The sequence below is a fragment of the Macrobrachium nipponense genome, chromosome 1, assembly GCF_015104395.2.
Source record: "Macrobrachium nipponense isolate FS-2020 chromosome 1, ASM1510439v2, whole genome shotgun sequence".
Lineage (NCBI taxonomy): Eukaryota > Metazoa > Arthropoda > Malacostraca > Decapoda > Palaemonidae > Macrobrachium > Macrobrachium nipponense.
The window spans coordinates 129,409,196-129,430,424 of NC_087200.1; the positions used below are offsets into that span (position 1 = coordinate 129,409,196).

Consider the following 21,229-nt stretch of genomic DNA (forward strand, 5'->3'; position numbering starts at 1 on the left):
TGTTTTAATGTTCTTATTTCACTTTTAATGTTCTTATTCACTTTTAATGTTCGTATTTCACTTTAATGTTCTTATTTCACTTTTAACTTGAATTATGCTAATTCTTAAATTATAATTTTTAAATTTAAAAATTTTTAGATTGTAATTTTATTAGTATTTTGCTTTTATTAATTTAAAATGTACTTTTATTTTTAACAGACTGATGATGCACAAAGTTCCTTGTGCGAAACGTTTCTTAGCGAATAAACCCTTTTAACTCTTCATGTGTCTTCGGCTTTCCTGAAGTTATGAATATATAGTATATATATATATATATATATGTATATGGTAATATATATATATATATATATATATATATATATATATATATATCTATATATATATATAACATATAGTAAACTACCCATCTGTGAGCAAATATTATTCGTAAAGAAAGATACAGACAGGAAGACTAAATAGCCGCCTCACCCGTCTATCTACTAAAGGGCTAAATATTTCACAAAGCTAAATCTACTTAACTGTCCCCCCTACGGAGTGGAAGTGGTCAGGCATCAGGGTCACCTTAATAAAACAAACTTAAACACGGTGTCAGCTCACTACTACAACAGGTTCCTGCAAACTCTCATTTAGTACAGTTACTTGAATTTTACAATCCGGAAAATATTCATTAAACCGACCCCAACCACCGTAACCCGAGCTATTTCGCCTGATCCCTCCAGGTATCACACAAGTTCCGATTACACCTGAGTAATTGAGACTTCATGAAAGAGCACCTTTAGAAAACTATCTGACAACTGATGATCTTGGGCTTAATTGCTGAGATCGATACCGGAAAAAAATATTAGGAGTCATGAATTATTCCATTCACAACTGCCCTCTACAAGGTATCGTCTTTTACGTCGGTTTCCCTTCACAATTATTCTAGATTTCGAAGATAGGCTTCACACACACACACACACACACACACACACACATATATACGTATATTTTATATATATATATATATATATATATATATATATATATATCTATATACATGGGCGGATTAACTGTTAAGCGTCAGGCTATGAGCAATCCTGCAAACATGAGCTCTCTGCTAAACTACTTGGCAACTGCGCCAATTTGGTTGACCGCATCTTATACCACACTTACAATGCCGATCATTATTTGCTTTTCAATATCCAAGGAAACCGACAATTTGGAAAAATCCGAAATTCCATTGTGGGTCTAGGCTCGTCACAAGAGTAGAGTTCTCCCATTATGCAAACTCTATGTACGAGTGAATATTATGCATATTCATACTTGTGAGAGAGAGAGAGAGAGAGAGAGAGAGAGAGAGAGAGAGAGAGAGAGAGAGAGAGAGAGAGAGAGCGGGTCCCATTATAAAGCCATTTCATTATTATTAAATTTAAATAAATAATCTACGTATGGCATCGTAAGTACTGTATGAAGAAGGTATGTGCATTTTATTTTAAATTTAATGTTCCCCGAATGTTAAATATTGGTAATAAAAAGTCTAGATGTAAAAATAATCTGTTGGATTGGTCCAAGCGTTATCGATGAAAACAACTACTGGTTTAATAAATCGGCGGTTTTGTAATATATACATATATATTAACCATCCCATAAAAGATGACGTTAATATGCTTCACTGCACAATGACTGGCATAAACAGCAATGCACTAAACATCATTTGACAGGCAATTTACCGTATTTTTGATTGGTACAAAAAATACCGATCTATATTACTTTAATTTTGTTGAAAAGTTTTCCGCAGTGAAAGGCATGGACTTTTCGCTTTAGGCTAATTTTACCTCGTTATTTTGGGCTTTTAATTTGATTTGGCTTTTATGAAAACAGGGCGCAATCATACAACTATTCAGCTTAAAAATGACATCAAAGTGTGTACTCAAGCATGAAATCAAACTTCGGCTGAAAACAAACTTGACAAACCGATTACAGAAATACGTCACTTATTAAATTGTCGACTGAGAATAATACAGATTTTCTCATATTTTTTATTATATTTTAATAGGCAATACATGGCATAAATACCATTAAGGTATATAACATTCGAAAGATATCTTATCAGTTTTTCTTAATGCAAAAGAATTTACACATAAATAACATGGCATTTTTCGTGCACGTTTTCTTTATGATCAGATATAATAATGTTTTGTTGGGAAAATTTTCACTGCCATTTTTTTTTTATTTTCACCTCTTGAACACATCACCAAGAGGGACTACCATTGTGCACTAACGGGGTACGCGCGAGGTGTGTTAAGCACCGAAAAATACTACATGCACTTCGTTTGGTGTAGTAGGATTATTATTACAAATCTTTCAACAAGAAAAGGGAAACTAAAAAAAAACCTACAATTATAACAAATGTGTTAAAAAAACAGCTAGTTTTCTATTCATTACAGACACCTTGAGCTTGAAGGTCTGAGAGTTTTCCGATTTAATTAGCTCTGGAAAATGATTAAGTTTCGAATAACTAATTACTCAAAATGAAATGATCAGTTAATTTAGAAAGTTAGTTTCAGAACAAAATGTATTTTCCGGATTAATGTTGCAAATCCCCTATTGGGTAGTATGTATATGATTATCAATTATGACGATCACAAGACAAAAATGTCAAGTGCAGAATAAACAGAATGTATTCCTAGGTTTATAGAAAATAAAAATAAATAAATAAGAAAGTATTTCATTTAATAAAACTCCAAATACTTGGAAACGTACATTAAACAACAGCAGATCATAATTAACGTTTAGTATATATTGAAATGTACGTATAAATATACCAATACTGTGCGGCTGTGAAGATATTTGATGAATATGGGTTTCCTTTTTTATCTGTACATTAAGGAACCATTATGACTACAAAAAAAGCGAGGTATTTACAAGTTCTATATTACTTATGGAATCAAAATGACGGACTGGTTAAAAGTTTATTGTAATTATACCGACGGGAAACGTAAACTTACAGATAGGAATACAGACAAAAAGATAAGTACAAATACGGTGAACCGAACACGACCGTCGAACTAAATAATTATAAAGATGAAAAATTGAATGTAAGATGAGAGATAAATGTAAAAGAGAAAGCTAACCTAATTTAGCTTCTGTCGCCTGATAAAAATACCAGTATTTGATAGTTTCCATCTGTACAGTGATAACAAAAGAAAGAGCTAAATGGAGAAATTTCCGAGACCTTATCGTCACACGTGATGAAAGACGACTATGATAAGTCAAAGGCATATTTCACCATAAATAAAATATAATTCAAGTATTGTTCTTTCTGATTTGAGGGAGTTTTAAATAATAAGCAGTCGGAAAGGTGCCATTACTAATTGTTTTTAATCTAATAAAAAATGAAAAATTAGAAATAAAAAATACTTTTAATTCCAGGATCTACAGGATCTATCTAGATAGATAAAATCACAAAAACAAGGGCAGACGAAACGTAAGACTGGAACATATAAAAACACCCTTTTAAACATGCTTTTGAAATTATTTTCATCAAAAGGAATCCAACGCGAGAGTTGGGTTGTTGTTTGCACCAGAGCAACAAACAAATTTAGACAAGCCAGATAGACAAAAATATCTAAAAGAGAAGAAAAATAAGGAAACAAGTGCCGCACGTCAAGTAGTATAAAGGCATGAAGAGGAATGGCCAGTAAGATCCAAACCTTGAACATATACATACATACATCCGCAGAGGTAAAAGCAAAATATCCACGAAGAAGCGCGAAAGAAATGTGAAACCTCCGTCCGTCAATTTCTTCTGTTCTCTCTGTACTTAACTGGCGAGGAGGGCGAGGAAGAGAAAACAGGGGGAGCGGGAGAAGGGATATTTTACCCCCACATAGAAATATCGAACGACGGTGCAAAACTTAGGAAGAGCTGGTGAGAAATGAGGAAAGTTGAGACGTTGCAGCCCATAAGGAGGCTACGTGATGTGCCTCCCTAGATTTTCGGCGCTTCGCCGCTGATGATGATGATGATGATGGTTGTGACGATGACGGGTAGGGTAGAAAAAAAGAAAGAGGAAAATATTTATGGTTCAAAAACGGAATCAATATCGGGGAAAGGTTATATCCGAAAGGCTGACGACGCCTATGAAAAGAGCATGATAAATGATGAGTGATAAAACCAATCTGATGTAAATATGTGTATAGAAGGGCTTAAAAATTCTTTCCGTTCCGAAAAGACCGGGCCAAATGAAAATAATAAATTACACAGAAAAATCAATAGATGGCGAAAATTGTAAATACAAAACTAGAAAAAAAAGAAAGAAACAGTAAAAGCAAGCCTGCCAGATGTGAGGTAGGAAACAAAAACAATAAGAAAAGTAAAGTCCAACGAGACAAGACAAAACCGCCACAGCCGAAAAATAAATGACCACCATTCCTAGAATCTCTTCCCAAGGTGCTTCACCTTGGCCCTCCAAGGACGAAACCAGACGTGTTATCAGGAGACAACGAGGCACAATGACAATGATTAATATGCAAAGGCGTCTACTTCTCGTGGTTTTTATGCAGCCATATCAGAAAAGAAAAAGGAGGCTGCGGTGAAATACCGTATGAGGACATACATGATCACAAAAACTGCTCGACTAATTCAACATGAGACGCTACTGCCAACAGTTCACATAACCACACAAAAAAGAAGCTCTAAGGTTCTCGTCTGACATTCATATATAACCGAAGACTGTACACTTTCTTTAAATATTTTTCTATACAAGCTTCAAAATAAAACCACTATATACTTCTCGACATGATGGTAATAAATGAAACCTGTACAGACGTCCAAGTGAGCAAACATACCACAGCAAACTGCGGTATGCATGTGCAACAAGTCATCACACAAGTAATAGTATAGACACCAATGATACCTCCAGACTATATAACAGCGCAAATGGGAGCTAACAATGTGCAAGTATCAAAGTAACTTCCAACTTGGAGAAGATTGGATCGTTATAGCCATAAGCTCCGTTACAGTATTATCAATCTTGTTATTACACAAGATACTATAACTATCGTTCATCATTATCATTGCCGCCAACGCCTTGCAGAGCAAAGGAAATTTCGCGTCTTCTGTCTTTCCTGTGCCTTTACTTCCATAAATCTCCACCCCCTCTATCTTTAGGTGTCATATTTCTCAGTCAAGTTTGGGCCTTTAATCTCTTCAGTTGTCCAAATGAACCCAACTTATATTATAAGGCACTATTCTTCCACTGGGAAGTACAAAGGGTATGCCCAAGCTATCTCCATCGTCTCCTCATCATTTCATATCTAAATACAGAACCTTCCATAATTTATCCTACCTAGAATGTCAAATCACAATATCCCGTCTCTGAATTCCACTATTCTTCTCATAGTTTTATTCTCTAAAGTCACATGATGATTCGTGTCCAAATGCCAATAAAGGCCTTACTAGACAAATATATAATGTTACCCTTGTATGAATTATCAGCTATTTGATTTCCAAACCTTACTTATCATTTGTTTTCTTTCATTTATCTTTTCACTAAATTCAAACTCCAGAGAACCTGTAGGGAATATATACTTTGCCCCATTTCCATTCAATTAAGTAAGATTTGTTAATTGTGGTGTTTTGGAGATAAAGATAACATAATACTCAAAGTCCGACAACATTCATTCATTATCCTGTCTCCAAACAATTTTTTTTCATTATAAATAAAAACTCATTATGTACTCCAAATTCACTTGACGAAACTCTTTCAACATTACTTTTGCAACCGTTTGTTCATGGATAATTTACCTTAGTCCTATATATTCAAGAAAAATACCTCAGAGGTAAAACCTTCCATAATATTGGTTTGTGGACACAGTTTACTCCCATCCCATTATCAACAAAAGTGACCAGAAGGGAATCTTCATTCAAATTCAACATATTGCTGCAAAATACTTAAACACAAGTATTTGATCCGTACAGCTTATTTCTTTTTATGTAACAACTTCTTTACCTCTAAGTAATTTATCTATTGTTTCTCTAGCCTATTAAATTCTTTCATCTTAACTGACGCAAGCGTCATGCTTATAGAGTTGCCAGATTCAGTTAAGTCACCTTTCTTTGCTATGACCAACCTTTTAGGCGATGGAAGATGGAAGATGATTGGAAGCAGCTGAGACGAAGCTTGTCATTACTCGAAATTCCTACATTTTCTCCAAGAATGAGGAAGTTCATCAGTCAAGGTGTGTGAAAAGAGTATGAAAATTACACACATCTACCACTACTGGGTAAAAAAATCTATAAACAATGGCAAGATGAAGTCAATTTATATAAATTAAAATATTACGAATAATGTGGAATATTTGTGTTAGAGTACGAAGTATTATTTGAGGTGTTTAGTATAGCTTCTTCTTGGAAACACATAAATTTAGTCGAAAACAATAACGGCACTCCTTCACCCAGGAAGGACGCAAGGACAGGTTATAAATTTGAAGGGTACGACTGATCTGCTTGTTGATAGGGGAAATTCGAAATACACGAAGATATTAACAAAACGTTCACGGCACACGTAAAAAGCAAGCAAAATATGCGCCGAAGTCACTTCGGTGGTGGCATGGCCTATAATGTCGCCAGACGGACGATTATAGCTAACTTTAACCTTACATAAAGTCAAAACTACTAAGGCTAGAGGGCTGCAATTTGGTATGTTTGATGATTGGAGGGTGGATGATCAACATGCCAATTTGCACTCCTCTAGCCTTAGTAGGTTTTAAGATCTGAGGGCGGACAGAAAAAAATGAGTACGGCAAACAAGGCCGGCATAATAGTTTCCTTTTTAGAAAACTAAACGGAAGCGATTAATACACAATACACGGGTTGAGATTTTGTGTGAAGTACTGGCTAAAGAGGATAAACGATTAAAGCAAGGAAATAACGACTGAATAAAATTTGAAAAGCCACCAAGTCCACCCTATGGTGAAGGGAAACACTTTCCAGAGAGAGAGAGAGAGAGAGAGAGAGAGAGAGAGAGAGAGAGAGAGAGAGAGAGAGTAAACACTAATGAAAACAATTCATAAAGGGTGGAATTCCATTTTTCAGTTATATCATACACAAAATGCATTGAAGCACTGCTAAAGCCAGAAATGTTGACAGATGTAACACGGGAAATTTTAGTCATGCGAAATAAAAAAGGGAAAATTACCAGATCGGTGACGGGAGAGGTACGGAGAGAAATTCGACAGTAATCAAGGATGGCTGAAACTACTGCCGAAAACACGGACAGGTGAAGAAGTATGTTAATGAAGATCAGAGATTAAGAACAACCTGAAAGAATGAAGAAAGCAGAGCATATAACCAAAAGTCCTAAGAGAGCCACGATGCAACCTAGGATTGAACTTCTACCATTTCTGATAATCCTCGGCGATTTTAATCACTCAAACTCAGCATTCCTTATATATAAGGCTGAAGTAAATGGTACTAAGTGCTTACATTTCTACAATAACGTGGCTATTGAAAAATTATATATATAATCTATATATATATATATATATATATATATATATATATATATATATATATATAAAGTCATTAATTTCAAACAAGTTCTGACACTTCAATTTAACCTCAAACAAATGTAACTTATATTAAAATCGGAAGTTAACGTAGTGCAATAAATCAAATAAAATTTCCTAGCAAAGACGAGACTTTCAATGTTATTACCTCGAAGAATTATTTTTGAATATCAGCATACACTTACGAGCTGACCGCCTAATAAGAACAGCTTGCTAAAAGCACTATTTAATCCGTTTAGACTTTGCGATGTAAGTGATGAGTGCCATGGGAATGGTTACATTAACAAGTAGTTGTAATAGTAGTAGTAGTAACCTCTGATTTGAAGGATACCAATGAACTTGAGGTTTAAAATGCTTGCGCAATTGTAGAAGTCGTGCTATAGTTATGTCCTTGATGTAAAAGTATTAAAAGGAATTATAGCATAAACCGATTCTTCCAGGTCCCTCAAATTACAGAGAAAGAAAACCGAAAGAGAAACCAAGGAAATGCGCGATAAAAAAAAGCAAAATAAAAAAAAAATGCTCACCGTGCATTAGCAGCCGCCTGGCTCGCCAGATCTTCGCTGCCGGATTTCCTGTAAAAAGGAAGAGAATCCATTTACATATAAACAATCAAAGCACAAAACCACATTATACAGAAAGCATGGGGTCATCCTACCGTGCGATTCTCAGGTAAATTAATAATAATGAAAATGACAACAATAACGGAACGAAAACTGCAAAAACTTAATAAATAAAAAAAAAAGAGTGAGAGAGAGAGAGATGGAGCAGGAGATAAAAGATTGCTTGCGGACAGCCGTCACTCAAATGGCTACATTCCATGCAGACACTTACATCATTCAGATGGATAAAACCAAGCAATCGTATACTGGTGCACTGCAATTACTGACTGTACTTCACTATCAGAAAATAAAGATGTCATTTTTTAAGAAATGAGCATAGAAAGAAATCAAGTCATCTGCTGCCAAATATCCCAGATATTTTCCTATGAGAGAGAGAGAGAGAGAGAGAGAGAGAGAGAGAGAGAGAGAGAGAGAGAGAGAGAGAGAGAGAGAGCATATATACTGAATTCTTCTAATGGTCAATAACTAAATTTAATGTACTGCAAAACAAGGACAAGTTTCATTCACCCATACAACCACCTTAGTCAGGCAAACTAAGAATGGCCAAGATTTTATGAATCATCACCAAAAGTAAAACTCCTAACTGAAACGAATGAAGTTCTCCCGTTAACGTGCAAAAGATTCTTTTCTTGACTTGCGATGCTTTTCTGTTTGACTATTACTTTCCCACTACGTCCAAGATTTGGTATACTCTCCCTTCTCCAGGGCTAATGTCCTCTGTTAATGAAACGCAATGTCGATATGGACATATGAATCAATTTCTCAATCAAGCTATCTATGCATTCGTTTTCCCTTGACAGCTGAAATCTGAAATCTGTCACGAGATGGGTCCATCTCTTCCGATGGTGTCTGATGCCTCCACACTCTCCCTAACTTTCTTGTATTTCCGTCGCGTATCCTTTTGCATGATAAAAATATTCCGATGAATGTCTACATCAAAGTCTCTCACTTTCGAGTAAGGCGGCAGCAATGCAAGGAGACAGGCGATCGTTGAGGAGTCCCAGTCTTTCAAATTACACGTTATTCAGACAGCAATCATTCTGACGGGGAAAGGAATACACAACCTTGACAAATAGCTCTTCCTTTGCAAACATACCGGTGGAGTCGAATGATGGATGAGGGAGGGATCTTCCATTTATGACACGTCCCTTGACTGGCAACAAAATGTGATGTACAGCTCAGACGTGACATCAAATTTTCGACCGATATCTGGACTGTTTCATGGTGGTTGGCCCCTTACGACATCCAGAGTTTTGAAGGAGAGAGAGCGGGAGAGCCATTGCTATTATCACGTTCAGAGAGTATGTCATAATTACATCAATGCGACGATCTGTAATAAATAGAAGGGACATGGACGACGGGAAAAAATACGCTTTAGTTCAATTTAGCTCAATTAAGAAGATGAAAAAAGGGGTTGAACAAAACGTAAGAAAATGTTGCAGACAATTGGGATAAATCGTTTTTAGCTTTTCTTGAGGCGCTTCGGGTTATTTTGAACTCCACCACGAAATAACTTATGATCTAAATGATAATTGCAAAACGATATCGAATAACAAAGCTTCGCCTTGAGCGTCGGGAGAACGACAAGGTAAGGTGGCATAAAGGCGGCAGTTGCTATACGAACCGGAAGGACATGTCAACCCCCTACCTGCGCCACCCATTTCTTTCCCGCGCACGCACACGCGCGCACACACACATACACAGAAAACACATACATCTATTCAAACCTCTGTAAAGAGACATCACTATAGTCTATAACTGCGTACAGACGAAAGGAAAATTACTATTAATTATCTTATAACAACGGCTCCTCTTGTAAGTTAAACTCGCATTACACCGGTACAGGCTCTTGCTCATGGAGTGGGCCGCGAAATTTTTGCTTCTCCTACAAACATCGCCCTCAAACGTTTTCCATCGCCTCTGCTTTCATGTTTTGCCCGAATAAAATAAAAAACATTTGCAACCACTGAATTCATCCGTATCAACATGCGTGCATTCTAGAAACCTGAAAACACACACACACACACACACACACACATACACACACACACACACACACACACATATATATATATATATATATATATATATATATATACATATATATATATATATATATATATATAGATATATATATATATATATATATATATATATATATATATATATAGTATATATATATATATAGATAATGTGAAACAATCTAGGTCCAGAATGTAGGGCAGAGAGGCTAATTGTGACAGGAAGACCTACCGAATAGTCAAATACTCAAAAGATTGTGAGCATGTTGTCTATTTTCAGTAATCTATTAATCCACTGATTATGTACTGAAAGGATGAAGGAATATACCTACCGGCCGAAAAAAAGGATAAATGAAAAAGAGAAAATTACGGAAATTATCAATATTCTCCCCGTGTCTGGTGTACAAAATCATTGAAAAGCACAAAATAAACGTGCTCATTGCCAAGTCATGCATATAAAGACAGTAGGAACACACACTAGAGGTATAAGCAAAAGATAAATTCTTTGACGCTGTAGCACAAATGCAATGATGATAATTACGAGGAGATGAAGGGAATGGAAATAGGTCAAGTTACTTAAGTCGAACTGATATTTGTGCCACGATAATAATTTTCGGCATCTAATAATTTCATGCACTAGACAATACATATCCAGGAGTAATTGTTCATGCATTAAACGCCCTATTTCCTGAGTAAACAAGCAAATAAATCCGGCAATAGCAAAAAGAGAAGAGAGTGCATATAGGTTTCCCAACGACAGCATACGACCACATACCAACAGAGTCATCAAGATAAGACATACAAATAGAGTCAAGCATTTCTATAGACACAAAAACCATGTGTCCTGCACCTCTCGAAATGCCGAAAGCATTCGATAATGTTTACAATGCGCTGAATGGGATACTGGCATACTGCCATTTCGATGCATGTTTGACTGACAGACTGGCTGTCCATTCTGATATCAAAACAATCGTTGAAATTCTCTATTTCGCGTCCGTGATGAATTTTAATTCTTTCTAAAAGTGATCCACTTTGTTAGAAAAAAATCAAACGCGCATACGAATGAAAGCACATGGCATCACGCAAGTACGTTGAAACTTTCAGTAGTTCTCTTTTACACATTTAAAAAATATATTTATATTTTCTATATAAGTTCCATCGGTCCCCGGTGTTAGGGATAAAATATTTGAAAAAACTGGAAAACGAAAAAAAAAATCTTAAAAAGGGAATAATAGATAAAGAAACAAGATAGGAGGAATCTTATATAACGTAACAACCTACGCTTAGAATCCACAACCCTGCAATTCTGGGTTCAAAGATACCTTGCAATCATAATCCTTTTGAAGGTTTGGTGGTCCCGTGCTCGTTCATATTGCCATATGTGAGGAGTGTAGTAATTAAATGCAAGCCGACATGCTGCAGGGGAAGTACCAATTCTAATTCTCTAATTCAAAGGCCCTTACAGCATGTCAAGACTACTCGTCCGAAAAGCTTAGGGGAGAGAGAGAGAGAGAGAGAGAGAGAGAGAGAGAGAGAGAGAGAGAGAGAGAGCATCAATAAATAACAAAGTACTCGCTGAATGTTCTCAGGAATTCTATAAGAAAAAAAAAAAACCCTGTGCCTCTATTCTACATGATATTAGATACTTTTGGCATTCCTGACCAACTGCAACACAATAATAAGCAACGTTAATGGTTTTATAGGATGAGATGCGCATTGCCAAGTTATTCAATGCTTACGAGCCGCACTGAACCCAGAAAGAAAAATGGTAAAATTTGCGGAAGAAACACTTCTCGTTTCTTCTGAGAGTATGAGAGTAGTCTTAAAGAACCACCTACCAAAGGATGAAAGAAAAAAGGAAAAGATGCACTTCCAAGGTTACCGGTCTCTCATCAGGAGGCTCAGAAGGGGAGGAGAGGAGAGGGAAGAGTAAGAGAAAAAATGTAGACGAAGGAATTCTAGACAACTAGATGATGACATTGCGCATTTCTTTCATGGATGTGACGCGGTTCTTCAGTTCAGTCCACACCAGGATCACCACTGGTCCTAAATTAAACATTAAAACTATCGAAAATTTTAGTCATTGTTATGTCTACAGAATTATTTGTAATATCATTATCATTGCTATTTATCTCTTGATGACACTCTCTGTATGTATGGTATTTCCAGTGTTCATTTTCAGTTATGATATCCCGAGGACAACAATCAAAACTTTTTTTTTTTGACAATTTAGGATATTCCCGTTGGAGTATGAAAAATCTTCACGCTTAAACTTATTTTCAGAAATTTTCCTATCTCCATTTGTTGCAGTGCATGCATACTTTGGCATTTGCAACAAATATATTCACATTCCTAAATTTTAATGGCAGGTCACCAGTAACGCCTTTAATTAACCTCACTGACGTTAAACTTCCATAAAAATGAAAACGAAACGGTTCTTGGCAATTTGCCCTACTTGTATTGCACAGAGAGGAAGCTTCTTGTCCCGGCTCAATGCTTGCGGAGGCCTTTTTTAATATCTAGATACTTTCATGTCTCATGATCGTCATTACCATTTCCCCATCTACTTACTTGCGTTTAGCTGGACTTGTTAATTCCATGATGACACTTGTAGCCGTCATGATGGTGTGGTAACTATGCTCGAACGTCTTCTAACATATTACAAGAACGGACAAGGACACACTTGATAAATAACAACTCTATAACAACAGACATGACTACATGGAAAAGGGAAAATGTATTATAAAAAAATAGCGACGGTAAACATGGGCCTCCTGTTATTAGCAGTGACGCCCGCACGATTTTTTGATATCATAAAATATTACCACAGTAAATATGCACCAGTGCCAAAGGCCGGGTCCAGCTTCTGGGGGCGTATCTCAAGGACATTAAAATATTTAATGAATTGGTTAAAATTCATTTAAATTCTAAGCGATTTGAAGCCTGGCGGCTGCGGGTTTCCTCCACCACAGGGTCACTTTATGCTCCCTCAAATCTTATGCTGGTTTGGCCCACTGGCTACTAAACATAGTGGACTTTATCAACCAGTGCCCAGGAGATACCCTGCGCCCAAACTCTCGTACGGGAAGACGTCATCCATAGCAAGGCACAACGCTGCTCACTGACGATGGGATTCATTGAACATCAAGATACTTTTTCATGACGACACTGGTGCACTGTTAATTATATCTAATTTCAAATATCCCACAAGACAGTATTCAAGCCGACTGAGTGTCTCACACCGTCCAGGGCAAAACTAAATACGGCAAAAGAGAACCCCTCCATCTCCTCCTCTTACGTCTGGCCCAGGTGAGGATCACACCTGAGGATTAGTTATCACTTCCTAAAGAAAAAAAGAAAAACATTTGGGGAAGATGCTCAGCTGATCTACAGCCAGGGGCTCAAGAGGAAATTTCGCCTTGGTTGTCGGCCGAATGCAAAAGGCCCGATATCGAAATACGGCAATCCAGTTTTAGAGAAAGAAGCGGTAAAAAACCGGGAGAGAAAAGACGTCATTCGTAATTTGAAAATATTTCAGTCTCTGGAGATGTTTGGCAACTAAGGTCAAATCTGGGAGATCTCCTCTTGATGGTGGTACCCTAAAGGCCTTCTTCTCAGTTCTGATTGGGTCGCTGGACGATCACACCCCCGTAAGGCCCCATCCAGTACTCACGGGGGTGGGGGTGCAAAAGAGACAACAGCAATGAAAAAAGAACATTTTCCATCCAAGCAACTCATCAGAATCTGACTGAAAGCTATTTTCCTCTAGACACTCGGGGCGGATAAAGGATGGAAGATGCAGCCGTCGCTTTTTAACACAGTCTTCCATTGAAAATAATAATAATAAATAAATAGATAAAATAAAAAAAATGCCTGCCTGCTTCAGAGTGGATAGTAAAAGGGATTAGATTTGGAGTTTCAGTTTCGTGTAAGATGCACAGAAAACCCCTTTGGGATACCCACCTCTTAGGAACCAGCAGCTTAGACGACAAAACGACGCGTCTCTCGTGTTTAGATAACGAAGGGAGTGCCCTTCCGTCACATACACGCAAGGGCGCATCTTGCAAAGCTCATGCATCTGTTTCGTTCTTCCTTTCAGCGCTCAGGATGAACGGCCCATTGAGAAGTACACGTAAGGACGTAAACCGCCAGGTAAAGGATAACCGTTTTGGAACATACGTGGTTCGTTCCTTGAGGCTGTAATTTATAACAGTGTCACCGCCGCTGCGTCTACCCGGTACTATAGCCTTGATGTGAATATTTACACTACTGTTAGCACTGGCGGGGAGAGAGAGAGAGAGAGAGAGAGAGAGAGAGAGAGAGAGAGAGAGAGAGAGAGAGAGAGAGCAACATAACAGTCATTATGAATGATGACGGTTTTGCATTTGTTGCAAACAGTTTGGAAAAGGAAGTCTTGAAATGAATTACTGGTCTGAAAGTAACGCTGTGAATGAGTTGACAACAAACAATTCCAGGTATTCCAAACCGGCTGCAATATAACGAAAAAGGAAAAGTGAGATATTATACCGTCATTCAGAATGTTTTATCAATGAACTTGTGGTACAAACTACACTGATACAATTGCTCTGCAGTCGTCATTTATACCTTTCATATATAGGAGTTCGACTTAGTATATATGAATATCATTAACACATACATAGCAGGGCATGTAATCTGAAAAAAAAGTTTCATTGTATTAATATATTGAGAATTTTACTTCTTGCTAAATGTCACTTAATTATAAACACATATGTGAATTGTCAATGAAGTTTTATACGAGTAAGCAAATTATGGAGTTAATACTCTAAAATGGCATTTTTTCCTTCCAAAATTGTCATATATATATATATATATATATATATATATATATATATATTATATATATATATATATATATATATATATATACACATATATGTGTGTGTGTGTGTGTGTGTATGGTGCTAATTCCTTCCAGTGGTACCCCTTCTAATGTAAAAAAATTTTTGGTAAAAAAAAAATTACACAGAAAGAGCATCAATAACAGTATAATCGACAAAGAAACAATATGAATGATGTTGACAGTGTGGTATGGACTGTGATGTTCTTCAGGTCATAACAGAAAAACTACTGAGTGTTCGATAACGTATTCTCAGACTGCACAACTAATTTATATGTTCAAGAGTATGATAGTAAATGTTTTTTTGTTTTATTTCTTAACGCTTCGATAAATTTTTTTATGAGCTGCTCAATCGACAGTTTTCAATGTTTTCTAAAAATTGTGTTATTACCTTCAAACTGTCAAATAAAAGTGTTTTATTGTCCTCCTTGTACGTAAACAATACCAAAATAATTATTATGGAAGTTACATATGTAGTAAACAATTCGGAATAAAATTAAAAACCTAAAGTTCATATGGCTATTTTCACTAATCTATGTCTTTCATCATATTACCCCAATGTATTCCACTTGGATAACCGATATTCTTAATATAAATAATTCTGGGTATCAAGAAGACGTAGGAATACCAGTATCTGGTGACTCATTGGGAAACAATACGTAAATAGATAGTTATTAGTTGATTTGATTCTAGTGACATGATTGGTTCACATGAAAACGACTTGGCATATATATATCTATATATATAAAAAATGTATGTATGTGTGCGTATTGCCACCACAGACATTTTTACATGCATTATGCAATTTCAACCAAACTTGGTATGCATAACTTAGCAACGTGGAAAGAATACTATGGGGGTAAGACCTCACTGGTAACCAAGGGGGGGGGGGGGGGAGGGTGGTGGGAAACGGGTAAAAAAATGAAAACACAGATATTAGTGTCTAATCCATAGTTTTTCGAGGTCGCTGAGATGAATAGTGACACTCCCGATGCCTTTCAAGTCTAAGTTCAGCCCAAAAAAGAAGGGGGGTGAAGAGAGGTGGGATGGGGTTTGGGAGGAGAGAGATAGAGATAGTTTATTGGTGTCATTCAGTCTTCCCAGGCAGCAGGCAGGTTGGTCAGCTAGCATGTATATATATATATATATATATATATATATATATATATATATATATATATATATATATATATATATATATATATAACCGTTAAAAATGTTCTGTTTACAACAGCATTCCATCTAATAAAAAGAGACCACAAAAACGCCAAAATATAGAAAGTAAGTACTGTACTTCAGAGTCTGTTGTCTCTCTCTTCAGGTTTACCGAAAAGGCGGTAATTATAAGGGCTTGGAGTGTTCTGAGATTGTTTGGACATGCTGAATAAATGGACGACGAACTACTGGTAAAAAGAAAAGAGTTTATAATTCGGAAGTTTGAGGAGGAGAGGCCGCCAAATAAAGCTCTAGAATGATTACCTGAGAGAGGCACTGCAAAGGAAGAGCCTAAATATCCGGTAATCGAGCGAGTGCACGGGAGATGAAGATAGATGCGCTGCTAGTGAGATTTTTGTGTAGGTGTCTGATGCAACTGCTTTTATGGAAGTTTTCTACATAGGGAATTCCTCCATTACTTACATATATAAAAATGGCACTACCCTCTGTTATTATTCCTCTGAAACCACAATCATTTTAGAGAATCAGTTTCATGTTGGAGATACACATACATATACATACATACATACATACACACAAACACACACATATATATGTATATTTATGATATACATATATATATATATATATATATATATATATATATAGAGAGAGAGAGAGAGAGAGAGAGAGAGAGAGAGAGAGAGAGAGAGAGAGAGAGAGAGAGAGAGAGAGAGAGAGAGAGAATATATTTATGTGCTAGAAAATTATTTAAATCTGTGAATAAAGCTGCCAGTAGATGAGGTCTTCCATCACATGTTTTGAAATATATAATGATAAGGCCGAAGGAAGTTACTTACCTTGCACATATATATTAGGTTACATATTTTTCTAAGAGCTCTAAACTAAATGGAATTGTCAATTATCATACTCATTTTCCCACTAAATAACTTAACTTGAGAACAGGTATAAATACTGGTTCCTAACTTCTACAACCCATGAATCAGTGAACTCGAGTAACAATCTACAATATTCATTAATCATAGTTCAGTATCTTAATATGTTATATATCAAGCCCGAAAACAAACATAGCAAATACTGCAATATATCCTGTGAGATTCTATTTTGACACGGGAATGGCCATCTATGATACAGTAATTTACAACATATGTGACAGTAAATCTCTCCATATATATATATATATATATATATATATATATATATATATATATATATATATATATATATATATATATATATATATATATATATATATATATATATATATATATAAAGCTGTAAATGTTTAATCATCAACATACGGACGCCATTTCAGCTATAGGCCTGGTTCCGTTAATACACATGTTTTATATAAAAACATTATAACTATTCAAGAATAACTGCATATCAACCTTACAAGCCTCAGGGTACATGGTTTGCATAAACTTGAATCTACATTAAAGATGAAAGCTTTCAATTATTTTTTGTCACTTTTTATCCCCCTTTTTTTATGATCCACCTTATTTTCATTATTACTTAAGCGTATCCGCTTTGAAGAGGAGAGGTCCCATTTTGAACGAACCTAAATTCCTATTTACCGGAGGACTTATGTCAAAATTGGTTGAAAGTGACCAAGTGATACTGTAGAAAACGACGAACCGAACAAACTTCGTTTAACAAACTCAATCGCATCCAGCTAAAGAAACGCGAAAGAGATACTGGGATGAAGAACGAAGATATCGATATAAAAGAAAGACGGTAGAGAATAGAGAGGGCATAAGTACTTACACCTTAAGTATGTGCCAGGAGGCCGCCATTATGGGAATGTAACAAACAATGAATGAATATGCCGCCGGACAGTATAAAAAGGGATCTCCGCTTTTCATCAGAATATGAAACAAGGCTTTGACGTTCTTCTCCAAGACACAGACCAAATGGTACTTTCCGCTCACAGTGATGAACTATTTCGATGATAGTTATGGTAGTCATCTCATATACCTTCATAGTCATGCACTTTTCTCTAAAAGACACTTGAAGTCAGTAGAAATTTCCACTTCCACTTTACAAATTAAGTAAACCTTTCCCTATTATATCCATGTATAATAACAGCAATAAAAATTGAAAATGGTATAAAACGCAGAACAAACCAAAGATTTGCAACCAACCCACCGAACTATGTGATTATATTGTTTAGCAACGGAAACAGGGATATGCAGAATAGCATGTGCTGACTTGAAGCGTTCAAGAAAAAGTTAGCGTGTCCCACTTGTGAATATGTCGAATATCGACATATCACTCAGAAAACACCTACTGATGACGACACGACGATTAAATAATTGTAGGAGCGTGTATGTATTTGAATGAACAAGATAGTACAAGGATATATCCAATTTCTTCATTACATAAAAATTATGACATAGGGCAATAAACAAAAAATCCCAGCTGAACTTCATGATAAAACCCCGTAGATTTCATCCACGGATCATTTACGTTGTGAGCATTTTTTTCATGGATCTCCTGAAAACGCTGTCTAGTTACTCCCAATTAGTATTTAAGGCCCAACTACATTTTCATAGGAGATTATTAGCCATATAATAAACACAGAAGTGAAAACTGAACCATAGTTATTATTAAAGTCATAAACATTAAATGGATTTCTCGATCTGAATGACCACAATGCGAGTGTGTACTTACAAAATATATGTAAATAATAAAAAAAATAGTCATGATAACTTAATGCAATATTAAGGAGAAATCCAAATTTCTAACAACATACCAAAAGCTGAAGTAAACCATCCTCAAGTTTAAAACGATTGTCGTTTTATTAAGGAGCATTCCATAAAATTCCACACTTTTGTATATTACGTATATGGACTAAATATACCACTTTATGAACAAGATTCACAACGATGCAAAATTACCACTATTAACTGGCCAGCAAAATAGTATATTCCCTTAAAAAAAAATGCAGCAGCTGTTACATTTAAAATCTACCAATGGTCCAATCAGTTGTTCACGATATCGAAGAATGATACTAAAGCTTTCAGTTCTCTCTCTCTCTCTCTCTCTCTCTCTCTCTCTCTCTCTCTCTCTCTCTCAAAATACAGAGGAAGCAAACGATCATGACGGTCAATTCTCGCAATAATAGGTTCGTTGCCAATTACTAAGGTCTGCAAGCTGCTAACTGAGATTTCTACTCAAGGTTGATATATATATATATATATATATATATATATATATATTTAATATCTTCCATATATATATATTTTTATATATATATATATATATATATATCTATATATATATATTATATATATTATATATATATATATATATAGATTATATTTATATAAATAATATATACATATATTAATTATATATTTATATATATATATAATATATTATATATATATATAATATTTTGAGTATATATATTATATATATATATATATATTAACACATGTAATCATCAAACATACATGAATATATATGTGTCTCTCTGTGTATATAGATATGTAAAACGCATAATTATACATACATACATATATATATATATATATATATATATATATATATATAATATAATAATTATATAATATTCTTTTCCGAAAAGTGTCTCTTCAGACGACTACTACTACTTACAAAAGCTACAAAATCATAACATTTCGGTGGCTATTTAAGACCAATCTCCATTATAAAAAAAAGAAAAGAAATTATACCCACTTTTAGTTTTCTGTAAAAGAAAACTATTGTGACGGCTTCATCTGTTCGTCTGTTTGCCCCCATATCTATAAAACTTCTGAGGCTAGAGGGCTGCAAGTTATTAGTTTGATCATCCACCCTCCAATCATCAAACATATCAAATTGCAACTTTCTAGCCTCAGAAATTCCTATCTTATTGAAGGTTAAATTTAGCAATTAATCGGACATCTGGAAGCACATTCTGGAGGCATGGGATGCACCCTCACTCAACCGCATCTGGTGAGCAACTAAAACGCTCCCGGACATAGCTGATGATTTTATAAAGCATTCTGGCGCATTTTTTACTTGTTTTATCTTACATTGCATCTCGGTAGGTAGGTTAAGTCTAAGGCTCCACAGAGGCCTTTTATACCATTCTACACCTTAAATTCCCAAGTTGGCATATATAATCTTGTCATTTTGAAAATGCTCCACATCTGTCACTTTTCAAAACTGAAGATGACTATGGTCGGTATGCATATCAGTGCAATGGACCGCCTTTTGAAAAACCATTAAATCACACCTCATCTTACTATTTGAAGTTAGAATTCCGAGATCCAGAATCCCTCAACTGGGTATCACAAAAATGAAAATTTCCAGGGTCAAACTGAAGTTATGACTCGTCTTCAAGGTTCAACTTTATGTACATAATGATGCTACTCACCTGCTAATCAGATATCCGTCCGAAGCTTGAAGCCAGCTGTCACTTCTGTTTGTCATCAAAGCCATTCTTTCAAGTATGTGAACATGTTAAAGAAGGCCTCTATATATATATATATATATATATATATATATATATATATATATATATATATATATATATATATATATATATATAGTATATACTACGATATATCTTATAATGCGAAGAATCTCAAAATGAAAAAAATAAAAAAAATATGGGAAATTTGCAACATTCTCAACAACTTTTCTAACTTGATCCACCTAAAACTAGCCACGATATCACGCAGTAAAAATGCATAAAACGACTTAAATGACACGGTAACCGGCACAAAAGAGCTTTTAACCACAGGCTCTGAATAGTTCACACAACGTAAATCACAAAGTCATAGACCGTCTTAAAATAAAAGTAAAAAACTAAAACAGATGTAAATGGACTCGGCACAGTAAGCGAAAAAATATGAGAGAAAAAAAAAAGAACTGCTCCATAACAGTCTCGCACTGAACTTCACTGAGATATGCTACGCTGAGCAAAACAAATATTTGATGTTATATTCAGCTTCGGTATACCAACCCGCC

General features: G+C 35.4%; 1 protein-coding gene across 5 annotated transcripts in view; it reads right to left on the reverse strand.

Moving 5' to 3' along the window:
• LOC135219625 (protein trachealess-like) overlaps positions 1 to 21,229 on the reverse strand; it is a 1,405,277-nt gene that overhangs the window by 828,593 nt on the left and 555,455 nt on the right. For 4 of the 5 annotated variants that reach the window (XM_064256544.1, XM_064256547.1, XM_064256543.1 and 1 more), the window contains exon 2: positions 8,078 to 8,125. In XM_064256544.1, coding sequence (XP_064112614.1) covers positions 8,078 to 8,125 — 48 coding nt within the window. Of the gene's footprint in view, positions 1 to 8,077; positions 8,126 to 12,765; positions 13,214 to 21,229 lie in introns of those variants that run through there. The other variant, XM_064256549.1, reaches the window with a different exon arrangement.